Source organism: Macaca nemestrina, chromosome 5 (assembly GCF_043159975.1).
Source record: "Macaca nemestrina isolate mMacNem1 chromosome 5, mMacNem.hap1, whole genome shotgun sequence".
Lineage (NCBI taxonomy): Eukaryota > Metazoa > Chordata > Mammalia > Primates > Cercopithecidae > Macaca > Macaca nemestrina.
The window spans coordinates 125,795,616-125,816,233 of NC_092129.1; the positions used below are offsets into that span (position 1 = coordinate 125,795,616).

Consider the following 20,618-nt stretch of genomic DNA (forward strand, 5'->3'; position numbering starts at 1 on the left):
AAATTTTCAATATTTGTAGTCCAAGACTTTCCATAATACTGTTGTTCATAATGGCGAAAACCCTGAAAACAGCCCAAATTCCCATCGATAGGACAATGGGTAAATGCGTTAGTTACAAGTTTGGATATTATACAGCATTGATGGTGAATAAATTACAGACAAAATGAATGAATTTTGGTAAAATGTTGAGTGAGAAATGCGAGTTCCAGAAGTAAACATAATATATGGTATACTTTTTGCAAAGTTTAAGAACAGATAAAACTAATGATACATTATCTAGGTAAATATATGTCATATATGATATATAATCTATAATCTATAATATATTTATATAGAAATGTATAATGAGACTACATTATAGTTGTGTATATATATTTTTATAAAACTATTATTGTTATTATTTATTTACTTTTTGAGATGGAATCTCACTCTGTCTCCCAGGATGGAGTGCAGAGGCGCGATCATGGCGCACTGCAACCTGCACCTCCTGGGTTCAAGTGATTCTCCTGTCTCAGCCTCCTGAATAGCTGGGATTTCAGGCACGTGCCACCATGCCCAGCTAATTTTTTTGGTACACTTAGTAGAGACAAGGTTCTGCCATATTGCCCAGGCTGGTTTCAAACCCCTGACCTTAAGTGATCTGCCCACCTCGGCCTCCCAAAGTGCTGGGATTACAGGCATGAGCCACCATGCCCGGCCTATAAAACTATTAAAACACAAGTAAATTAAACAAAATTGAATATGATTACTTCTAGAATGAGGCAGGCAGGTAATGGGGTAGGTTAGGAGTCTATAGGAAGTTATAAGGTATAGTAATGTTTTAGGTCTTGGGATGGGCAGCAGCTTTATTGGAGCTCATTGTATTTTTAAAGTAAAAAAATAAAAGTTGACATGAGGCAATATATAGAGAACATCTGTCATATTGCATTGCACATAGTAAACATTCAATAATCATTTTAATCATGTTAGTATACAACATAAGTTCCCTTCTTTGTAATTCGTCTCCTTTATCCACTTCCCTTCATATTTCCCATTCACAACCTTCTGATTGAGACTATCCTATAAGGTCAATTTTGGGGCGTACTGGGGGAGAGCGGATTCAGTGGGGAAAAAAGTATTCACGGCCGGGTGCGGTGGCTCATGCCTGTAATCCCACCACTTTGGGAGACTGAGGCTGGCGGATCATGAGGTCAGGAAATCGAGACCATCCTGGCTAACACGGTGAAACCCTGTCTCAACTAAAAATACAAGAATTTAGCTGGGCATGATGGCATGCGCCTGTAGTCCCAGCTACCCAGGAGGCTGAGGCAAGAGAATCTCTTGAACCCAGGAGGCGGAGGTTGCAGTGAGCCGAGATCGCACCACTGCACTCCAGTCTGGGCAACAGAACAAGACTCTGTCTCAGAAACAAACAAACAAACAAACAAAAAATGGAAAAATGGAAAAAAAGCATTCACATTTACCTTTTAGTTTAAAAAATAGTTTTAAAGGTCAATAGCAAGACAATTATTTGAAAACATATGCTTTTAAGTTGTAACATTCAAGCTGTGTTGAGATAAAAGGATTTTTTCAAACTACCAAACTGGCCTTTATATATATATACACACACACACACACACGTATATATATATACACACACACACACACATATATATATGTATATATATCCACATCTGGAAAATTGGAATACAGAGTGGAATTTATAAGGATACAAACCTAGAAGTTTGTTGTATAAAATTTTAAAAAATTAACCTGAGAGTAGAAGAGGTAAAGGTATAACATAAAGAAAGCCTCTACTGCCCAGGAAAAGAAAAGACATTCTGGTGCATGGAGAAGGAGCCTGGGGAATAAGAACTTGATTAGCATGAAATCTGATTTAAATGTCTTTGCTTTTCCTGCCCCTGCGCTTTAGGGGGAAAGGAGATGAATCTCAGGGGTGGGAGTATATGGTAGAGACATACAGATAAATGGGGGCAATCCCAGAACAGCAGACTGGATCCTTGCTTAGTGCATTCTTAAGTTCCCCAAAGAGTCTGCATGTTCAGCATCAGGGTAACATGGTGTCTCTCTGAGCCACAGATAGGAAATGGCCAAATTGGTGTCCAGACAAATGGGCCAGAGACAACATCCAGATTTCCCGGAGCTCATGCAAAACAGCTGGAGAATCCAAATGGTGCTTGTGTCCTAGTTAGGGGATAGGTAAGTTCTGGAGAAACTAATGAAATATAATCAGCTGGCCGGGCATGGTGGCTTATGCCTGTAATCCCAGTACTTTGGGAGGTGGAGGTGGGCAGATCACTTGAGGTCAGGAGTTTAAGACCAGCCTGGCCAACATAGTGAAACCTCGTCTCTACTAAAAATACAAAAAAAATTAGCCAGGAGTGGTGGCTTATGCCTGTAATCCCAGCTACTTGGGAGGCTGAGGTATGAGAATCATTTGAACCCAGGAGGTGGAGGTTGCAGTGAGCAGAGACTGTGCCACTGCACTCCAGCCTGGGCAATGGAGTGAGACTCCATCTCAAAAAAAAGAAAAGAAAAGAAACACAAACAGCTTCATATCTAGACAGAGAGGCCACAAGTTGCCAGAACATTATAGAAGACGGCAGTGCGTGTCAGGATGGCAAAATTCAGCGGCAGCTACCAATAGAATCCCCAATGGACCTGTAAGGATTGGCTCAACAGTAACACCAAGGGACACCCTGAAACAAGGCAGGAAAGTGAAAACCTCAGTAAAAGATCAGATATCTTTTCCCAGAGGCTGAGTGTAAGACTTCGAAAAACTTGGTTCACTTCCCAAGAAAAGAAGTAAAAAGTGGAGGAGGGGAAGAATTTAGAATTCACTGAGGCTTAAATCCTGAAGTGACTTAAATAATATTAGCTCAAAAAGACTGTTTTACACTAGAAAATGAATAAACAAGTTTAAGCTTTTTATTGTCTTATCAATCAAGAATGGAGAATTGAAAGCCAGATGAGATTGGCTATAGAAAATACAATTACATTTTTATATGATTTATAGCATTTACATTCAACTTTTATTTTATTTATTTATTTATTTATTATTTTCTGGAAACAGGTCTTACTCTTTTGCTTGGGCTGGAGTGCAGTGACACAATTTTAGCTTACTGCAGCCTCAAACTCCTGGGCTCAAGCAGTCCTCCCGCCTCAGCCTCCCAAGTAGCTGGGATTATAGGTGCCAGCCACTATACCTGGTCCCAACCTTTATTTTATAAATATACCAATATATGTATAAGTTTGTATATGTCATTGTTATATATGTGTTTGTATATACATACATGTGTAATACACCTTATAGTGATGAAAATTACTAATATCATAAGTAGGCAAATAGCTAATGTACTCATATTAAATGTATAAATCCTAAAGAAAAAATTATGTATTGATTAAATAGAAATAAGAAAATTTTAAAAACTGAAGATGACCTATTGAGACCATAATTCTATTAGTAGTAATTAGAATCTATGTTCTTGTTAGCAAGTTTTAGCAAGTTGCTACAAGAGGGAAAGGACATCAGGCAAAAGTAATCCATTTGTAAGCATCAGTGGAAGGAAATAAAGTTAACAGACACATATTAGATTGGGAGAATATATTTGTAATATCTCAAACCATAAGAGACTAATTTCTACAATAGATAAGGTATTTATACAAATCAATAAGAATTGACAGAACAGGAAATCTATCAGAATAAACCAAGAAAACGAACAGAAAACAAAAACCTAATAGAAAAATGGACAGTGCAGAGACTGCTAGCTATCTCCAGGTGTCTGTTCTACCATTCTTCTATAGTACCATAAAAGTTTTAGCTGGGCTCATAGTTGTCAGCTAAAGGCTTCATTTCCCTGACTCCCACACAGCTCAGTGTGACTACGACTAAGTTCGCTCCAATAGGATATGAGCAGGAGTGTTTTGGACCACTGACTTGTTCATAACCTTAAAAGAACAAGCATGCCTTCTTCTGCCTGTATTCTCCTTCTTCTGTTGGCAGAGGGGAAGGCATGATGGGAGGGTGAGGGGAGGGTAGACCCAGAGATAGAGACTGTGTGTTGATGAAGGTAGATCAACAAAGTAAGAGGGACCCTCATCATGTGAAGCTGCCGTAGCACCCCTAAACTGCTCTTACTATTAGGTAAGAGGGAAATAAACTTCATCCTGTATAAGCCACTATTATGTTATTTGGGTCTATTTTACAGCCTTTGCAACATATACCATAACTAGTCCAAAATTTAATACCCAGAAGTAGGAATACCTAAAACCTGAAATATATTTGAATTACTGAGAGGTCAGGTGGTAGACAAAAAGCTCGCAGGCATGGCATGCTGGATAGCCATTGATTCTTGTTAGATCTTGGGGCGTATTTGGACAACAGTCACCTGGAATACCTTTGAAGGCAGACCACCAGCTTATTGAGCCTGGAAAAAGAATGCTGGTATGTATCAGCTACTCCTTGTCAGTGCTGGTCAGTGTGCAAGCAGACATGGAAGGCTCTCTGAGTGCAGCATGCAATTTAAATTAAGTGAGAGTCCAGTGATATTCAATCTTCAAGTTTTGAAAAAGCCAATTACTTTTATATCTAAATAGCAGGAGGTAAGACTGTATCCTTAAGGCTTTCTCAAGAGCTTTTCTTTGTGTTCTTGCCAGATAATGGGATCCAGCCCAGTGGTAAACTTCACATGCAGGGTGTTACCTTCAAGCTTTTTGTTTTGTATGGTGTTTAGATAACTGTCATGAATTGGAGAGAAAAGAGGCTGAATACAGATGCCATAATTGAAGAGAACAGTTTTCAGGCTTACAGTCTATGATCAAATAAAATCTCTGGCTATAGTGAATTTCAATGGAACAAAAAAGAAATAAGTGGTTTAGAAAGCTATTAAGTTTTTGCAAAAGAAGCCACAATACCGGCCTGCAAGAGCATGTGACTGTTTTTACCTCTCAAGCAATCCTTGAGTTCCCCCAAACCTGCATCAGCAGATTAAAACAATGAGATATCATTTTCAGCCATCAATTTGGCAAAAACTAGAAAATTGAATATTAACACTAATGGTTGTAGGGAAGTACAAATATAGGAACCTCTTAAACACTGATGCTGGGCACGTACACTGATGTGAACATTCTTGAAAAGTAATTTTATAATATCCAGTCAAATGAACTAGAAATAAACATATAACTTATAAGGTATAAATCATCCTCCTATGTATTTATCCCAGATAAATTGTCACACAGTTTTTTTTTTTTTTTCTTTTTTCTTTTCTTTTTTTTGAGACAAGGTCTGGCTCTGTCACCCAGCCCGAAGTGCAGTGATGGGAACACAGCTCACTGCAGCCTCAAACTCCTAGACTCAAGCGATCCTCCCACCTCAGCCTCCTAAGTAGCTGGGACTGTAGGTGTGAGCAATTGCACCCGATTAATTTAAAACATTTTTTGGTAGAGCCAGGGTCTCCCTGTGTTGCCCAGGCTGGTCACAAACTCCTGGGCTCAAGTGATCCTCCTGCCTCAGTCTTCCAAAGTGCTGGGATTATAGGCATGAGCCACTGCATCCGGCCTCACAAAGTTTCTTAAAAGGACATGTGTAAGGATATTTACTTTGTCATTGTTTGTGGTAGCAAGATGCTGGAGGCAATCTAGGTATTCATCACTGAGGAAAGAATAAATAAAATACGGTGCTATGCAGCAGCTAGAAGCAATGGATCAGATGTATGCATAGCAATATAGATAGGTATTAAAAACAGTGCTAATTGTGTGGAAACAAGCAAAGTGTCCATCAATGAATGAATGGATAAAGAAACTGTAGAATTAATATATTTATAAACGGAATATCATTGAGCCCTAAAAAAGAACAAGATCTTGCTATTTGCCACAATGTAGATGAGCCTGGAGGATGTTATGTTAGGTGAAGTAAACCAGACACAGAAAGAAAATTATTGCATGATCTCACTTATATATGGAATCTTAAAAAAGCTTTCAAATATACAGAGATAGAGAACAAAACAGTCATTACCAGGGCAGATGGGGCTTAGAGGAGAGAAAATGAGGAGATGTAAGTCAGAGGATACGAAGTAGCAGATACATAGAACAAACAAGTTTAGAGATCTAATGTACCACACAAGGACCATAGGTAATAAAATTGTATTGTGTTTGGGATTCATGCTACGTGTGTAGATTTTATCTGCTCTTGTCACAAAAATTTTAAAAATGGGTAACTGTGAGTGATGGATATGTTAATTTGCTTCACTATAGTAACCTTCTTACTATCTATATGTTTCCTATAATGTGATGTTGTATACCTGAAATACGCACGATAAAATTTATTTTTTAAAAAACAGTGCTGATTGAAAATCAGAAACAGATTAAGGTCTATATTTTAATACTACTGTACTACCAAATGATGTACACATAAGGTGGCACAGGGTTGTGTGGTTTGTGTTAAATAATGAGAAAAGGATTGGAAACAACTGATATTTATCATAGGGAATCAGTTAAATAAAAGATGGTGAATACACACAGTGCAATAACATGGAGCTGTAAAAAATACAAAGCTCTCTGTATAATAATTGAAATACCTTCAAAATATATTAAGTAAAAAAGAAAAGTGTAAAACAATATATATGGTTAGTTTTGTGCCAAAGACAGGGATAAGAATGTATATTCACATTTGATTTATTTGAATGAAGAAACACTGGAAAGGCAAACAAGAAAGCAATAAATATAATTACTTTTATTGGGAGGCTGGCAGCAGGAACAGGATAAGTGGGAGACAGGGATGTGAGGGAGACTTTTCACTGTTAACCTCTAAAAAATATTTTAAACCATAAGAATGTAATATTTATTTAAATAAGAATATATGAAATAAAACACTACATTACAGAGACATACACAAATATATGTATTACAAAAACACACAAATAAAAAGATACAGAAATAAATATATTGATTGGTTGTCCAAAGTATAGGTGGGGAATGGGAGTGGGGAATTCATATTTAAAAGGCACAAATCAATAAATAAAGATAGGAGAGGCGCCCTGACCAAACCAGTGATAAAGACGGGCCACAAACTGGGGTCTAAAAAGAAAAGCAAACAGTATGTCTTAAAGATGAGGCATTCCAACTTCTTCAGTATTTGGGGGGAGGAAAAAATATTTTTTGACTTTTTGCTGATCTTTTACTTTCTCAGACTATTAAGGAAAGTTTGAAAAACAGAAGCAGGTAAATTGTTGAGTATATTTCTAACTCAACTGTTCAACATTAAAAAGAGAACATAAGATGATGCAGGGGCTTACACCTGTAATCCCAGCACTTAGAGAGGCCGAGGTGGGAGGATCACTTAAGCCTAGGAATTTGAAACCAGCCTGGGCAACACAGGGAGACCCTCTCTCTACAAAACATTTTTAAAAAGAAGAACATAAGATTATATTTTCTCCATTGAACAAAGAAATGAAAAGAATGAAATAAGAGGGCGAAGCACTAATAAATTATGAAAGAAATCATGAAATTATGATTGACCTAGATAATAAAGTTGAATCAAGGTAACAAAAACCAACCTGTCCTTTATCCATGTCACTATTTGCATTTTCTGAGTCCATTGTCTCTGTCCTTTTCCTCTTTCCTTTTCTAACAGCTTGTGTATCGGTAATTTCATCTGTCTGCAAGATCTTCTGCATTTTCTCAATTAGTTATCAAAGGTTTTCTGAAATCCTAGGAGTAGGGAATACCCATGAAGATGATGCTATTCTGGACGTAGCTCAAAAGTTAATGCTTTCCCTTAAAAACAAAAACAAAAACATGACACATAACATATTCACAACTGTATGTTTCATAATGGTACTAGCCACTCAGATAAACCACTTTTATTAATGTTTCCTATTCTTTCTTCCACTGATGAATTTCATACACATTTTCATTTGAAGCAAAAGTCTTCCAATTTCATCATCATCACAAAGATTTTCGTATTTTCATGATGTGATATGCAGTGAGGTGTCATTTATAAAATCAAACATTGTAACACTGTTTCATATTTATAAGTTTTTTTCTTGTCAAAGTTATATTATGAGGAGTCTAAAAAACTAGAAACATTACAAAGTTATAATACCAGTATCTCAGACGACTGACCTTATATATCTTTAGGAAAAAGACGTTAATAATAGATATCACAAGAACCAAAGACTAAAATATTCCAGGGAAATCAGTAAGAATTTCTTAAAAGGTTTTTTTTTCCCTAAAAGTTCTTAAGTCTTGAAACGCAAGATTTTCCTTGGTGCAAACTGAAGAATTGTGCCATAAAAAATGGGGGAAAAAATCTCAAGGGCAATACTACTTTCATAAAGATTTTAAGGAATAATCATTTATCAAAATCTGACAAAGTAGGCTGGGTGTGGCAGCTCACACCTGTAATCCCAGCACTTTGGTAGGCCGAGGTGGGAGGATTGCTTGATCCCAGGAGTTCAAGACCAGCCTGGGAAACATGACAAAACCCTATCACTACAAAAAATACAAAAAAGTTGCTGGGTGTGGTGAATGATGTTAAATGATGAAATTTAACTTTTGCTATTTACAAATGATGCAGCATGTTAGGTCTTAGCATCCTTACTACTTGCGTATATTGGTTTGTTTTCATGAAAAAGTATTTAATTATAAATAATAAAACTTTATAGAAAGGACTGAGCTTAGATATCTTCAAGAAATATGTTTACTGTTGAACAGAAAGTAACATATGCTCCTTACCAAATTACACTAAGTCACTATTTTAGAAAACATAATTCTTTGCCTATTTTAAGTGAAAGTCATTATGATCTACTCTAAGCATAAAATATTTGGATGGTCTTGCCAAAAATGCTTGTTGCAACTCTTCTTTGGAAAGTTACATTAGCCTGGCTGGGCGCGGTGGCTCACGCCTGTAATCCCAGCACTTTGGGAGGCTGAGGCGGGCGGATCACGAAGTGAGGAGATCGAGACCTTCCTGGCTAACATGGTGAAACCCCATCTCTACTAAAAATACAAAAAATTAGCCGGGCACGGTGGCTGGCGCCTGTAGTCCCAGCTACCTGGGAGGCTGAGGCAGGAGAATGGCGTGAACCCGGGAGGCAGAGCTTGCAGTGAGCCGAGATCGCGCCACTGCACTCCAGCCTGGGCGACAGAGCGAGACTACGTCTCAAAAACGAAACAAAACAAAAAACAAAAACAAACAAACAAAAAACAAGAAAAAACTTACTTTAGCCTTTCAAACACTTGAATAGTGCTTGAGATAACACAGGACTGTACTGTCAAATCTGACTCACAAATACCAGACAGCTTGCCTAGTATCAATCTTTACTAATAATTTCAAAGATAGAAGCAATCAAGCCACGTGCAGTGGCTCACACCTGTAACCCTAGCACTTTGGGAGTCCCAGGCGGGCAGATTGCCTGAGCTCAGAAATTCAAGACCAACCTAGGCAACATGGTGAAACCCCATCTCTACTAAAATACAAAAAATTAGCAGGACTTGGTGGCTCACGCTTTTAGTTCCAGCTACTCTGGAGGCTGAGGCATGAGAATTGCTTGAACCTGGGAGTCGGAGATTTTAGTGAGCTGAGATCATGCCACTGCACGCCAGCTCAGGAGACAGAGGGAGTCTGTCTCCAAAAAAGAAAAAAACAAAAGAACCCACAAAAGCAAGATAAAAAGCAATCAAGAGGCATAGGCAAAGTAGGAAGAGATCCAGGGAAGCCCTGCTGGCTTCCTAGGGCTCCTTCCTTCTCACATCATGCACTCTGTGGTCCAGAACAATAGGTGAGGCCTCTAAATTAATTTAAAGGGTTACCTCACACAGTGGAGAATGTTTAAGTTGTGATATATCTCCATTTTATATTTCAGAGCTGTGTAGCTTGCGTGATATTCCCTGGGGTTATAAATCCAGATTCTAGGTATGTTTGCAATAAGCAATCCATAACCAAGGATATACTGTTAACAGCATTCCATAGATACAAACTGTCCTCCTAGTAAATACATAAGTCTATTTGTGAGAACAGGGTTGACAAATTTTTTCTGCAAAGGGATAGACAGTAAATATTTTAGGCACTGCAAGCCAATAGGCCAAATGTAGGATATTATACAGGCATTTACATAGCAAGAGAGAAGAAAAATTTTCACAAAATTCAAAATCTAATAACTGACTACAACTTTTTGTAAGCCAAGTTTTCTAGTGAAAAGAATGGAATTAACAAAAACCATCTTGTTTAATTGGGGTTCAGAGTTAGTGTTCCCTATCATCAAAATCAGTTGCAAATGCCCATCTGACCTGTAATGAGATTTTACATATCTCCTCTTTGAAAATGTCTTTCACATTGATAGGTACTGGCATATATTGATATTAATCCATGAATTTATAATTTTCTTAATTGAGATAAAATTTACACAACATATAAATTCACTGTTTAATCATTTGAAAGTGTGTACATCCATTTAAAGTGTACAATGATTTTTAGTATGTTTATCATATTGCATAACCATCACCAAAAAACTCCATACATCCCAAAATGAGCTTACAATTTTAGTGGAGCATATTAATTTCTTAGAAGACTTTCCTAGAATTTTATTAGATTCTTCTCTTGATATTTGCCTTTTAGCATGTCATACTTGAAAACTAATTATTCCCAATTAAAGGTTAGGTGGAAGCACCTCAAATTGCACAATAAAATGGATTTTGAAATATAGAAATTTATCTTGCGGCCGGGCGCGGTGGCTCAAGCCTGTAATCCCAGCACTTTGGGAGGCTGAGACGGGTGGATCACGAGGTCAGGAGATCGAGACCATCCTGGCTAACACAGTGAAACCCCGTCTCTACTAAAAAATACAAAAAAATAGCCAGGCGAGGTGGCAGGCACCTGTAGTCCCAGCTACTCGGGAGGCTGAGGCAGGAGAATGGCGCAAACCCGGGAGGTAGAGCTTGCAGTGAGCTGAGATCCGGCCACTGCACTCCAGCCTGGGTCACAGCGCAAGACTCTGTCTCAAAAAAAAAAAAAAAAAAAAAGAAATTTATCTTGCATTTGCATTGAGATCTGAAAGTCAGTGCTGGAACTGTAATTTGAACTTGAAAATATATCTATTGCAAATATGAGTGGGGATGAAGGTATCACATTTTAACTTTTGACAACAGGGGAAGTATATAAAGCAGTTTGACTTATGCATCATAAATTAGTTGTTGTTAAAATGACTTTACTTCAGTTTAAGTTTTGCTATAAGTGCTTATCTTGTATATAATTTTGTCTTATAATTTCTGAATCAATTCAGTTAAGAAACATTATTAAGTTTACAGCAAAAGCTTATTTCAAAAGCCATTCAGTGCTCCATAGATGTATGGAATAACAGTTTCATTCACAAAAAATTCAGTCTTGGCCCCAGTGCAAATATTTGCAGTAAAACTTTGCCACTGCTAAGCTGTCAAAATGCTGGGTAATAATACGGCAAGTCAGAATATTCAACTTCTATTTGAAGTTCCATGAAAAAATTCATGGAACTGATGATAGCCAAGTCCACAAGAACGAATGTTCACTGTTGACAATGGTTCAATAATATATGATATTTTCAGAAATTGCCGAGGTGATCTTAAAATTTGTATGGAAATGTAAGAGATTTAGAATGGCCAAAACAATCTTGAAGAAGAAGGGTAGTCAAATTTATCGAGGCAGAAAGTAGATAAATGATTTCTTAGGGGTGAGGAGTAGGTTGGGGAGAGGAAATTGGTAGAAGGTTTCTTTTAGAGGGAAAAATGTTTTAAAAATGGAATTGTGGTAATGGTTGCAAAATACTGTGGGTATACAAAAATAACCTCCACATTTAATTGTATATTTTATTTTATTTCAGACAGGGTCTTGCTCTCTCACCCAGGCTGAAGTGCAGCGGCATGATCCTAAGTCACTGCAGTCTTGAACTCCTGGGCTCAAGGGATCTTCTTGCCTCAGCCTCCAGAGTAGCTGGGACTACAGCCATGCACCATGACACCTGGCTAATTTTTAGTTTTTTTTTTGTTTGTTTTGTTTTTGTAGAGACAGGGTCTCAATATGTTGCCCAGGCTGGTCTTGAACTCCTGGCCTCAAGTGATGTTCTGCTTTGTCCTTCCAAAGCATTGGGATTACAGGTATGAGCCACCATACTTGGCTGAATTGTACACCTTTGTTTTTGCTTTTGAGATAGGGTCTTGATCTGTCACTCAGGCTGGACTGTAGTGGTGCAATCTTGTCTCACTTCAGCCTTGACCTCCTGGGCTCAAGCGATCCTCCTATCTTGGTTTCCCTAATAGCTGGGACTACAGGTGTGTGCCACTATGCCCAGCTGATTTTTTAATTTTTTGTAGAGATGGGGTCTCACTATATTGTCTAGGCTGATTTCAAACTCCTGGCTTCAAGTGACCTTCCTGCCTTGGCCTTCCAAATGCTTGGATTACAGGCATGATCCATTGTGTCTGGCTGAATCATACACTTTAAATGGGTCAATTGCTTGGTTTGTGAATGTTATTTCAATAAAGCTATTTTTAAAAAATACACATAATGGTTCAAATATTTTCTGCAAAGCACCTGCTAATGACTAATAAAATGAACCATAGGCTTTAAACACTTTACGTTTTCATAAGTTCTGTAAATTTGTCTAATTATTTTTCTGATCTACATATATTTGTAACACATCTTAGTAGATTCCACCTCAGGTTGTACTCAATTAGCGTTTTCTCAGTTTCTTTGAAACTATTTTTGCCCACAGTTTTTTTTCACAAAGGCTATTTATAGAGACTAATTTGTTAGTCCCTCTAAACTCAGCATTTGTTTCTCAAATAAAAAACAACTTAGCAGTAACCTGTTGACTCATTAAGAACCAATAAAAACTGATAGTCACTTGCTTGTTATTTAATTGATTATTGTGCTGCTCTCAATGTCCCCAACCCTTGAGAAACTATCTTTGCTGAAAGGCTAAAAGTTGTAAACTACTGCAGTCAAGTATAATTCAATTATTATAATTTCACTATCTGTAAATGGTTTTCCTTCTTGGTTAACAAATGAGCCATAAGAAATTTATTTTGGTTGCACTAATTTTCATTTTTTAATTTTTGTGAAGAAATTCTGCTGTGATGAAATATGAGATATTCCATTTTAAATTTCCTAATTTTTCTGACTGCTATTTTCCTGTGAGTTGCAAATATTGTGATGAGTGTTTAGTTGGCTAATGTAAACATATATGATTTTCTTTCAGCACAACTATAATGTTATTGTATAATAAAAACAATCTGCCAGTTGCAATGTGCATGCCTGTAATCCCAGCACTTTGGGAAGCTGAGGCAGGCGGATCACTTAAGGCCAGTAATTCAAGGCCAGCCTGGCTAACATGGTGAAACCCCATCTATACTAAAAACACAAAAATTAGCTGGGTGTGGTGATGTGCACCTGTAATCCCAGCTACTCAGGAGGCTGAGGCAGGAGAATCGCTTGAACTCAGGAGGCAGAGGTTGCAGTGAGCCAAGATTGAGACACCACACTCCAGCCTTGGTGACACAGCAAGACTCTGTCTCAAACAAACAAACCCCACAATCCTTTGCCACCTAATTTTATAACAAAATAATCTACGCTCCACTCTGCCTTAAAAGCACTAATGCTAATTTTATATTTTTTTCTTGTTTGGCATGATTGGCATGCACTGATAATAAAAAATAAATTTAAAAATTGTTTCCAGGTAGTGTGTGGGTCTTGAGGCCAAGAATGGCCCTTGCTGTCACCAACATGGAGACTTTGTGTTGTGTCCTGTTCTTAGTGCTTGAATGTCCCTGAATGTCCTAACCTGAAGCTGAAGAAGCCACCCTGACTGCACATGGTATTGGCCATGACTGTGTATGCTCTGGTGGTGGTGTCTTACTTCCTTACCACTGGAGGATTAATTTATGATGTTATTGTTGAACCTGCAAGTGTTAGCTCTATGACTGATGAACACAGGCATTAGAGGCCAGTAGCTTTCTTGGCCTACAGAGTAAATGGACAATATATTATGGAAGGACTTGCATCCAGCTTCCTGCTTACAATGGGAGGTTTAGGTTTCATAATCCTGGAACAATTGAATGCACCAAATATCCCAAAACTCAACAGATTTCTTCTTCTATTCATTAAATTCGTCTGTGTCCTATTGAGTATTTTCATGGCTAGAGTATTCATGAGAAGGAAATTGCTGGGCTATCTGATGGGTTAGACTGCTTTTGAGAAGAAATCAGTGGATACTGGATTTGCTCCTGTCAATGAAGTTTTAAAGGCTGTACCAATGCTCTAATATGAAATGTGGAAAAGAATGAAGAGCAGCAGTAAAAGAAATACCTTGTGAAAAAACAGGAAGTATATTAAAGCTTAGACTAGAATTTCCTCTTGGTATCAAAGAGACAAGTTTATCACAGTATTTTTTTTCCTGCTGACCTATTGATATACCAACAATGTAGAGAAACATTTTCTTCTTAGTTTTCCATTTTCTAAAAGAAAATATACTCCATATCTACAATTATAATATTGAATAAAGTGATTATTTTTTACAACCCCCTTAACATTTTTTGGAGATGACATTTCTGATTTTCAGAAATTAACATAAAATCAGGAAGGAAGATTCCATAGGCTGAGAACTCTGGACAGCTGATCAGCTTTACCTAAGGTGCTTTGCCTTTGTTTTTTAATTTGATTTTGTTATTATTTTTTGAGACAGAGTTTCGCTCTTGTTGCCCAGGCTGGAATGCAATGGCTTGATCTCAGCTCACTGCAACCTCCACCTGCCAGGTTCAAGTGATTCTCCCACCTCAGCCTCCCAAGTAGCTGGGATTACAGGTGCCCGCCATCATGCCTGGGTAATTTTTGTATTTTTGTAGAGACGGGGTTTCACCAGGTTGGCCAGGCTGGTCTTGAACTTGCGACCTCAGGTGATCTGCCTGCCTTGGCCTCCCAAAGTGCTGGGATTATAGGTGTGAGCCACTGTGCCCGGCCTGCTTTGTCTTTAAATAGAGTATGTGATGGTAGATTACTTGAGATATGTATATAAACTGTTTCCTGAACAATAAGATATATGAGAGGAGCAGAAATAATTTTTCTAATTAAAAATAAAATAAAATGCCATGGCATGACAATATGCATGCTACTCAAAATATTGTCAGTTATTAAAGCTGAATCACTATGATTTGTAGTCCACTTAGCAGTACTTTAAAGCAATGAAGTTGTCCCATATGGTTTCTGTCACTACTACTTTACTCTCATAGTATGAAAACAAGCATAGGCAATACATAAACACATTAAGTGTGGTGATGTTCCAATTGTGGAACATCCACATCCGAGTGTGGCAATGTTTATGAACACTGATACTTCAAGTTTATATAATTTTATATATAATAAAATGTTATGTTGATTTTTAAAAACTTCTTAAATCTGTAAAAAACATTCTTACCTTAAGGCTGTACAATAATAGAGAGCAGGCAGATGAACCATAATTTGTGAAAACCTGACCTAGAGATCCATATATTTATCATATTTAAAAGGAGTTTAGATGGTATTACCTGCCTTCTTCTATTTCATCTTCATTTCTTTATCTGGGGGGCAGGCCATTTGTTTTAATTCCTTTTCATCCATTGCCTTACATTACTGCAAATATTACTGACAAATTAAAAACAGTACTCTACTCTCCCCTTACTAACAGTTTTGCTTTCCTCAGTTTCAGTTACCTCCAGTGAACTACAGTCTGAAAACACTAAATGGGAAATTCCAGAAATAAATAATCTACAAGTTTAGGCCGGGTGCAGTGACTTATGCCTGTAATCTCAGCACTTTGGGAGGCTGAGGTGGGAGGATCACTTGAGACCAGGAGTGCAAGATCAGTCTGGACAACTGATCTTGGCAAAACTACATCTCTACAAAAAATACAAAAAGCTAGTTGGGCATGGAGGTGTGCCTGTAGTCCCAGCTAGTCAGGAGGCTGAGGTGGGAGGATCACCTGAGCTGGGAAGCTGAGACTGTGGAGAGCCCTAATTGTGCCACTGCACTCCAGCCTGGGTGACAGAATGAGACCCTGTCTCAAGAAAAGAAAAAAATTGTAAGTTTAAAATGAATGCCATACTGAGTAGTGTAATGAGATCTTGTGCCATACCACTTACCCAGCATGTGAGTTGTCCCTTTGTCCAGCATATCCACACTGTATACACTAGAGTAGCCTTCTCAGTTATCATCTCACATCATTACCATACTTAGTACAGTAAGATATTTTGAGAGACAGGAAGACCACATTCACCTAGCTTTTATTACAGCATATCATTATAATTGTTCTATATTACTATTAGTTATTGTTATCAATGTCTTACTGTGCCTAATTAATAAATTAAACATTATCATAGGTATGTATAGAAAAAACATAGTATATACAGAGTTTGGTACAACCCACCATTTCAGGTATCCACTGGGGTCTTAGAATGAATCCTCCGTGGATAAGGGGGCACTACTTGTACTTGAGAGACAAAATATGCACCCTCTAAGTTCCTACAGCAGAATTATTATTTGATAAAACTAAATTTCACCAGGTTTAACTGATATGGACCTGTTAAGTACTATTTAGTGATAGTAACAGATGCCAGAATCTTACTTCACTGGGGTTGCTGATAATTCAGAATGGGTGGAGAGCTCTTTTATCCACAGTCAAAAGAAACGATTGTTTACTTCAGGAAGGGTTCTCTCAACATATATCCCACTGTCTCCCTTTTGGTTTATGTTTTGCCAAATGCATCATCACCACACGTTCAGTAAATCCAGGGCAATAGAGGCCTTTTGATTGTGCTTTATTTTTCCTTCCTTTGTACAGTAGATCAATGCTCCACTGGAAAATCAATTTTAACAGTAAAACTATATGGTAACCCCAAGTCTTTTATATGATTCCTCCTCTTCTTAACCACCCAAGTTTCCCTTTCAGAAGAAATAAAATATTTTTCCTATAGACTAATTGTGCCTCGCCATCCTCCAAATTCATATGTTGAAGCCTTAACCGCCAATGTGACTGTGTTTAGGGATAGGATATTTAGCAGGCAATTAAGATTAATTGAGATTGTAAGGTTGGGGCCCTAATGGGATAGGATTCGTGGCCCTATAAGATGAAGAGAGGGAGAGATACATCTATCTTATAGGGCCACTAATACTATCACATCTCTTTCTTTGTCATGTGAGGTCACAGCAAGAAGGATGCCACCTGTAAGCCAAAAATACAGCCTTCACCAGCAACTGAACCTTGCTGGGCCTGTTCTTCTACTTTCTAACTAATGGAATTGTGAGAAACAAATTTTTGTTGTTTGAGCCATCCAGTCTGTGGTGTTTGTTATGGCAGCCTGAGCTTACTAATACATTTCTATTGGAAAATGGGGTTTCAGTTTTCTACTGAGAACTTAAGTGCTTAGAATACTGTAGAAAGTGACATAATTGAGAAACACATCTTCTTTTTATCTGAAAGGCAGTAATGCTCATTATAAGAGTGAAAGATCACACATAGACAGTGCATGAAATAAAAGTGTAAAAGCCTTCCTTTCAATCAATCCTTTTTCCTTTTAAAGTACATAATTAGTTTTCAAGAGTTACACTTTGTTACTTTAAACTTTATTAATTCCTGCTAAAAATTAATTTAGGCTTGCAAAATCATTAAAAACAAATTAGCTACAAAATTCTTATAAGGAAACATATGGTGGCTGGGCATGGTGGCTCACACCTGTAATCTCAGCACTTTGGGAGGCTGAGACAGGTGGACCACTTGAGCTTAGAGGTTCGAGACCAGCCTGGCCAAAGTGGGAAACTCCATCTCTACTAAAAATACAAAAATTAGTCAGGCCTGGTGGCACATGGCTTTAGTTTCAGCTACTCAGGAAGCTAAGGCAGGAGAATTGCTTGAACCTAGGAAGGGGAGGTTGCGGTGAGCTGAGATCATGTTACTGCACTCCAGCCTGGGCGACAGAATAAGACCCTGTCAAAAAAAAAAAAAAAAGGAAAAGAATAGTAAAAAGAAAACAAACATATGGCAAAAGCTTTATGCAACTGGATTTTTCAAAGATTTCTTGGCTATGATACCAAAGGGCATAGGCAATAAAACAAAAAAATAGGAATATTGGACTTCATGCAAATTAAAGTTTTGTGCATCAAAAGTCACTATTAACAGAGTTAAAAAGGCAACCCATAGAATATGAGAAAATATTTTCTTTTTTTTTTTTTTTTTTTTTTTTTTGAGACGGAGTCTCGCTCTGTCACCCAGGCTGGAGTGCAGTGGCCGGATCTCAGCTCACTGCAAGCTCCGCCTCCCGGGTTCACGCCATTCTCCTGCCTCAGCCTCCCGAGTAGCTGGGACTACAGGCGCCTGCCACCTCGCCCGGCTAAGTTTTTGTATTTTTAGTAGAGACGGGGTTTCACTGTGTTAGCCAGGATGGTCTCGATCTCCTGACCTCGTGATCCGCCCGTCTCGGCCTCCCAAAGTGCTGGGATTACAGGCTTGAGCCACCGCGCCCGGCCGAGAAAATATTTTCAAATCATGTATTTAATAAGAGATTAATATCCAGAATGCACAGAATTCTTAAAATTTAACAAAAAAATGATTCAAAATGGGTAAAGGACTTTATTGAATAGATTTTTTTTCCATAGAAGATATACAAATGGCTGATATCACATGAAAAGGTGCTCAGTATCACTAATCATTAGGAAATGCAAATCAAAACTACAAGGAGAAACTACCTCATAGCTATTAGGATGGCTACAAACAAAAAACCAAAATCATAAGTAGTGGTAAGGATATAGAGGAACTGGAACACTGTGCACTGCTGGTGGTAATGTAAGATGGTGCAGCCACTGCTGGAAAACAGTACAGAACCTTCTAGAAAGATTACAAATAAAATTACCATATGATCCAGCAATTCCACTTCTGGATATATATTAAACAGAATTAAAGCATAGTCTTGAAGAGATACTTGCATACCTATGTTCATAGCAGCATTATTCACAATAGCTAAAAGGGGCAAGCAATCCATGTCCATCAAAAGATGAATAAATAAGCAAAATGGGCACAAACATACAGTGTAATAGTATTCAACCTTTAAAAGGAAGGAAATTCTGATGTTCCACAACATGGATTTACCTTGAGAACATTATGCTAAGTGAAATATGCCAGTTCTAAAAATACAAATATTGTATGATTCCATTTACATGAGGTACCAGAATAGTCAAATTCATAGAGACAGAAAGTAGAATGGCGGTTGCCAGGGGCTGGGGGAAGTGAGGGGATAGGAATTATTGCTTAATGAGCACAGAAGTTCAGTTTTGTAAGATGAAAAGTATCTTGGAGATGGATGGCAGTGATGGTTGCACAATAACATGAAGGTACTTAAGGTCACTGAAACAAACAGTTAAAATGATTAAGATGGTAAATTTTATGTGATGTGTGTTTTACCACAAGAAAAAACTTGGACAAAAACAAATTAGTTTACAAAAACATAGTTTTTATATTATCCCTAGTTGTATTAATATTAAACTTTTCTCCTGAAGATATGATTTGGTTAAAGAGCAAATCCTCAAGTTTCTTCACAAACACACAGTTCACTCAAGACCAACCAGATATAGACATATCAGACCTTATTTAGAATGTCTACTTTCCAGTAGATTTCAGGTCAATATTATGTTATAAATTCCATAAACAGGTGATTTAATGTTTACGTTAGCTGCCAATTAGCAAATTCAGAAGGAATATTATGAATATGGCTAGGTATTAAATACTACCAGTTTCTGATAGTTAGTAAAAAAATTCACTATGTGGCTATCTGCTCCCAATTTATTTATTTATTAAAAGAACACATCTTATTAATTCTTTATAGTTGCAGGAGATGAGATGAAATGTGAACACATCCATGATAACACTTAACAATATGTGATTGGGGCACGGCGCGGTTGTTCACGCCTGTGATCCTAGCACTTTGGGAGGCCAAGGTGGGCAGATCACCTGAGTTTGGGAGTTTGCAACAAGCCCAGCAAACATGGTGAAACAAAAATTAGCCAGGCATGGTGGCGTGTACCTGTAATCCCAGCTACTGGGAAGGCTAAGGCACGAGAATCGCTTGAACCTGGGAGGCGGAGGTTGTGGCGAGCTGAGATCATGCCACTGCACTCCAGCCTGCATGACAGAGTGAGACTCTGTCTCAAAAAAAGAAAAAGAAAAAGTGGTTGGAGGAATAATATATAAGCCAATGGCTTTAAATTTTTTTTGACTGTTACAGTAAAAAATACATTTTGATCTAGAAAACACACACACACACACACACACACACAACTAAAACAAAATTTTAAGAAACATATTTCCCTTACTACATGCAATGCACTCTCTCAGTTTCTATTCTGTCTGCTCTATTTTATTTCATTTAAAAAAGGGGCTGGTCATAGCACATTAAACTGATTTCATAACCCATTAATGGATTAAAATCCATAGTTCGAAAAACAATGTCCTAAGCAACATCCAAATTATGAAAAACACAGTGTCTCAGCATTGAAATCTAGCAAAAGGGGAATTTTTGTAATTAATCGAAGCAAATCAAAACATAAATTCTCAATGCGTTTATGTTTA

At 37.7% G+C, this 20,618-nt stretch overlaps 1 protein-coding gene and 1 pseudogene across 8 annotated transcripts in view; one reads left to right on the forward strand and one right to left on the reverse strand.

Annotated features, from left to right (window-relative positions):
* LOC105479531 (BEN domain containing 6) overlaps positions 1-20,618 on the reverse strand; it is a 75,388-nt gene that overhangs the window by 38,580 nt on the left and 16,190 nt on the right. For 7 of the 8 annotated variants that reach the window (XR_003017564.2, XM_011737524.3, XM_011737525.2 and 4 more), the window contains exon 2: positions 7,554-7,773. Coding sequence is in view for 7 of the 8 variants with exons in the window: in XM_011737524.3 (XP_011735826.1) it covers positions 7,554-7,673 (120 nt within the window). In the remaining variant the exon portion in view is untranslated. Of the gene's footprint in view, positions 1-7,553; positions 7,774-16,625; positions 16,857-20,618 lie in introns of those variants that run through there. The other variant, XM_011737527.3, reaches the window with a different exon arrangement.
* Positions 13,706-14,267, forward strand: LOC105479530 (oligosaccharyltransferase complex subunit OSTC pseudogene; annotated as a pseudogene).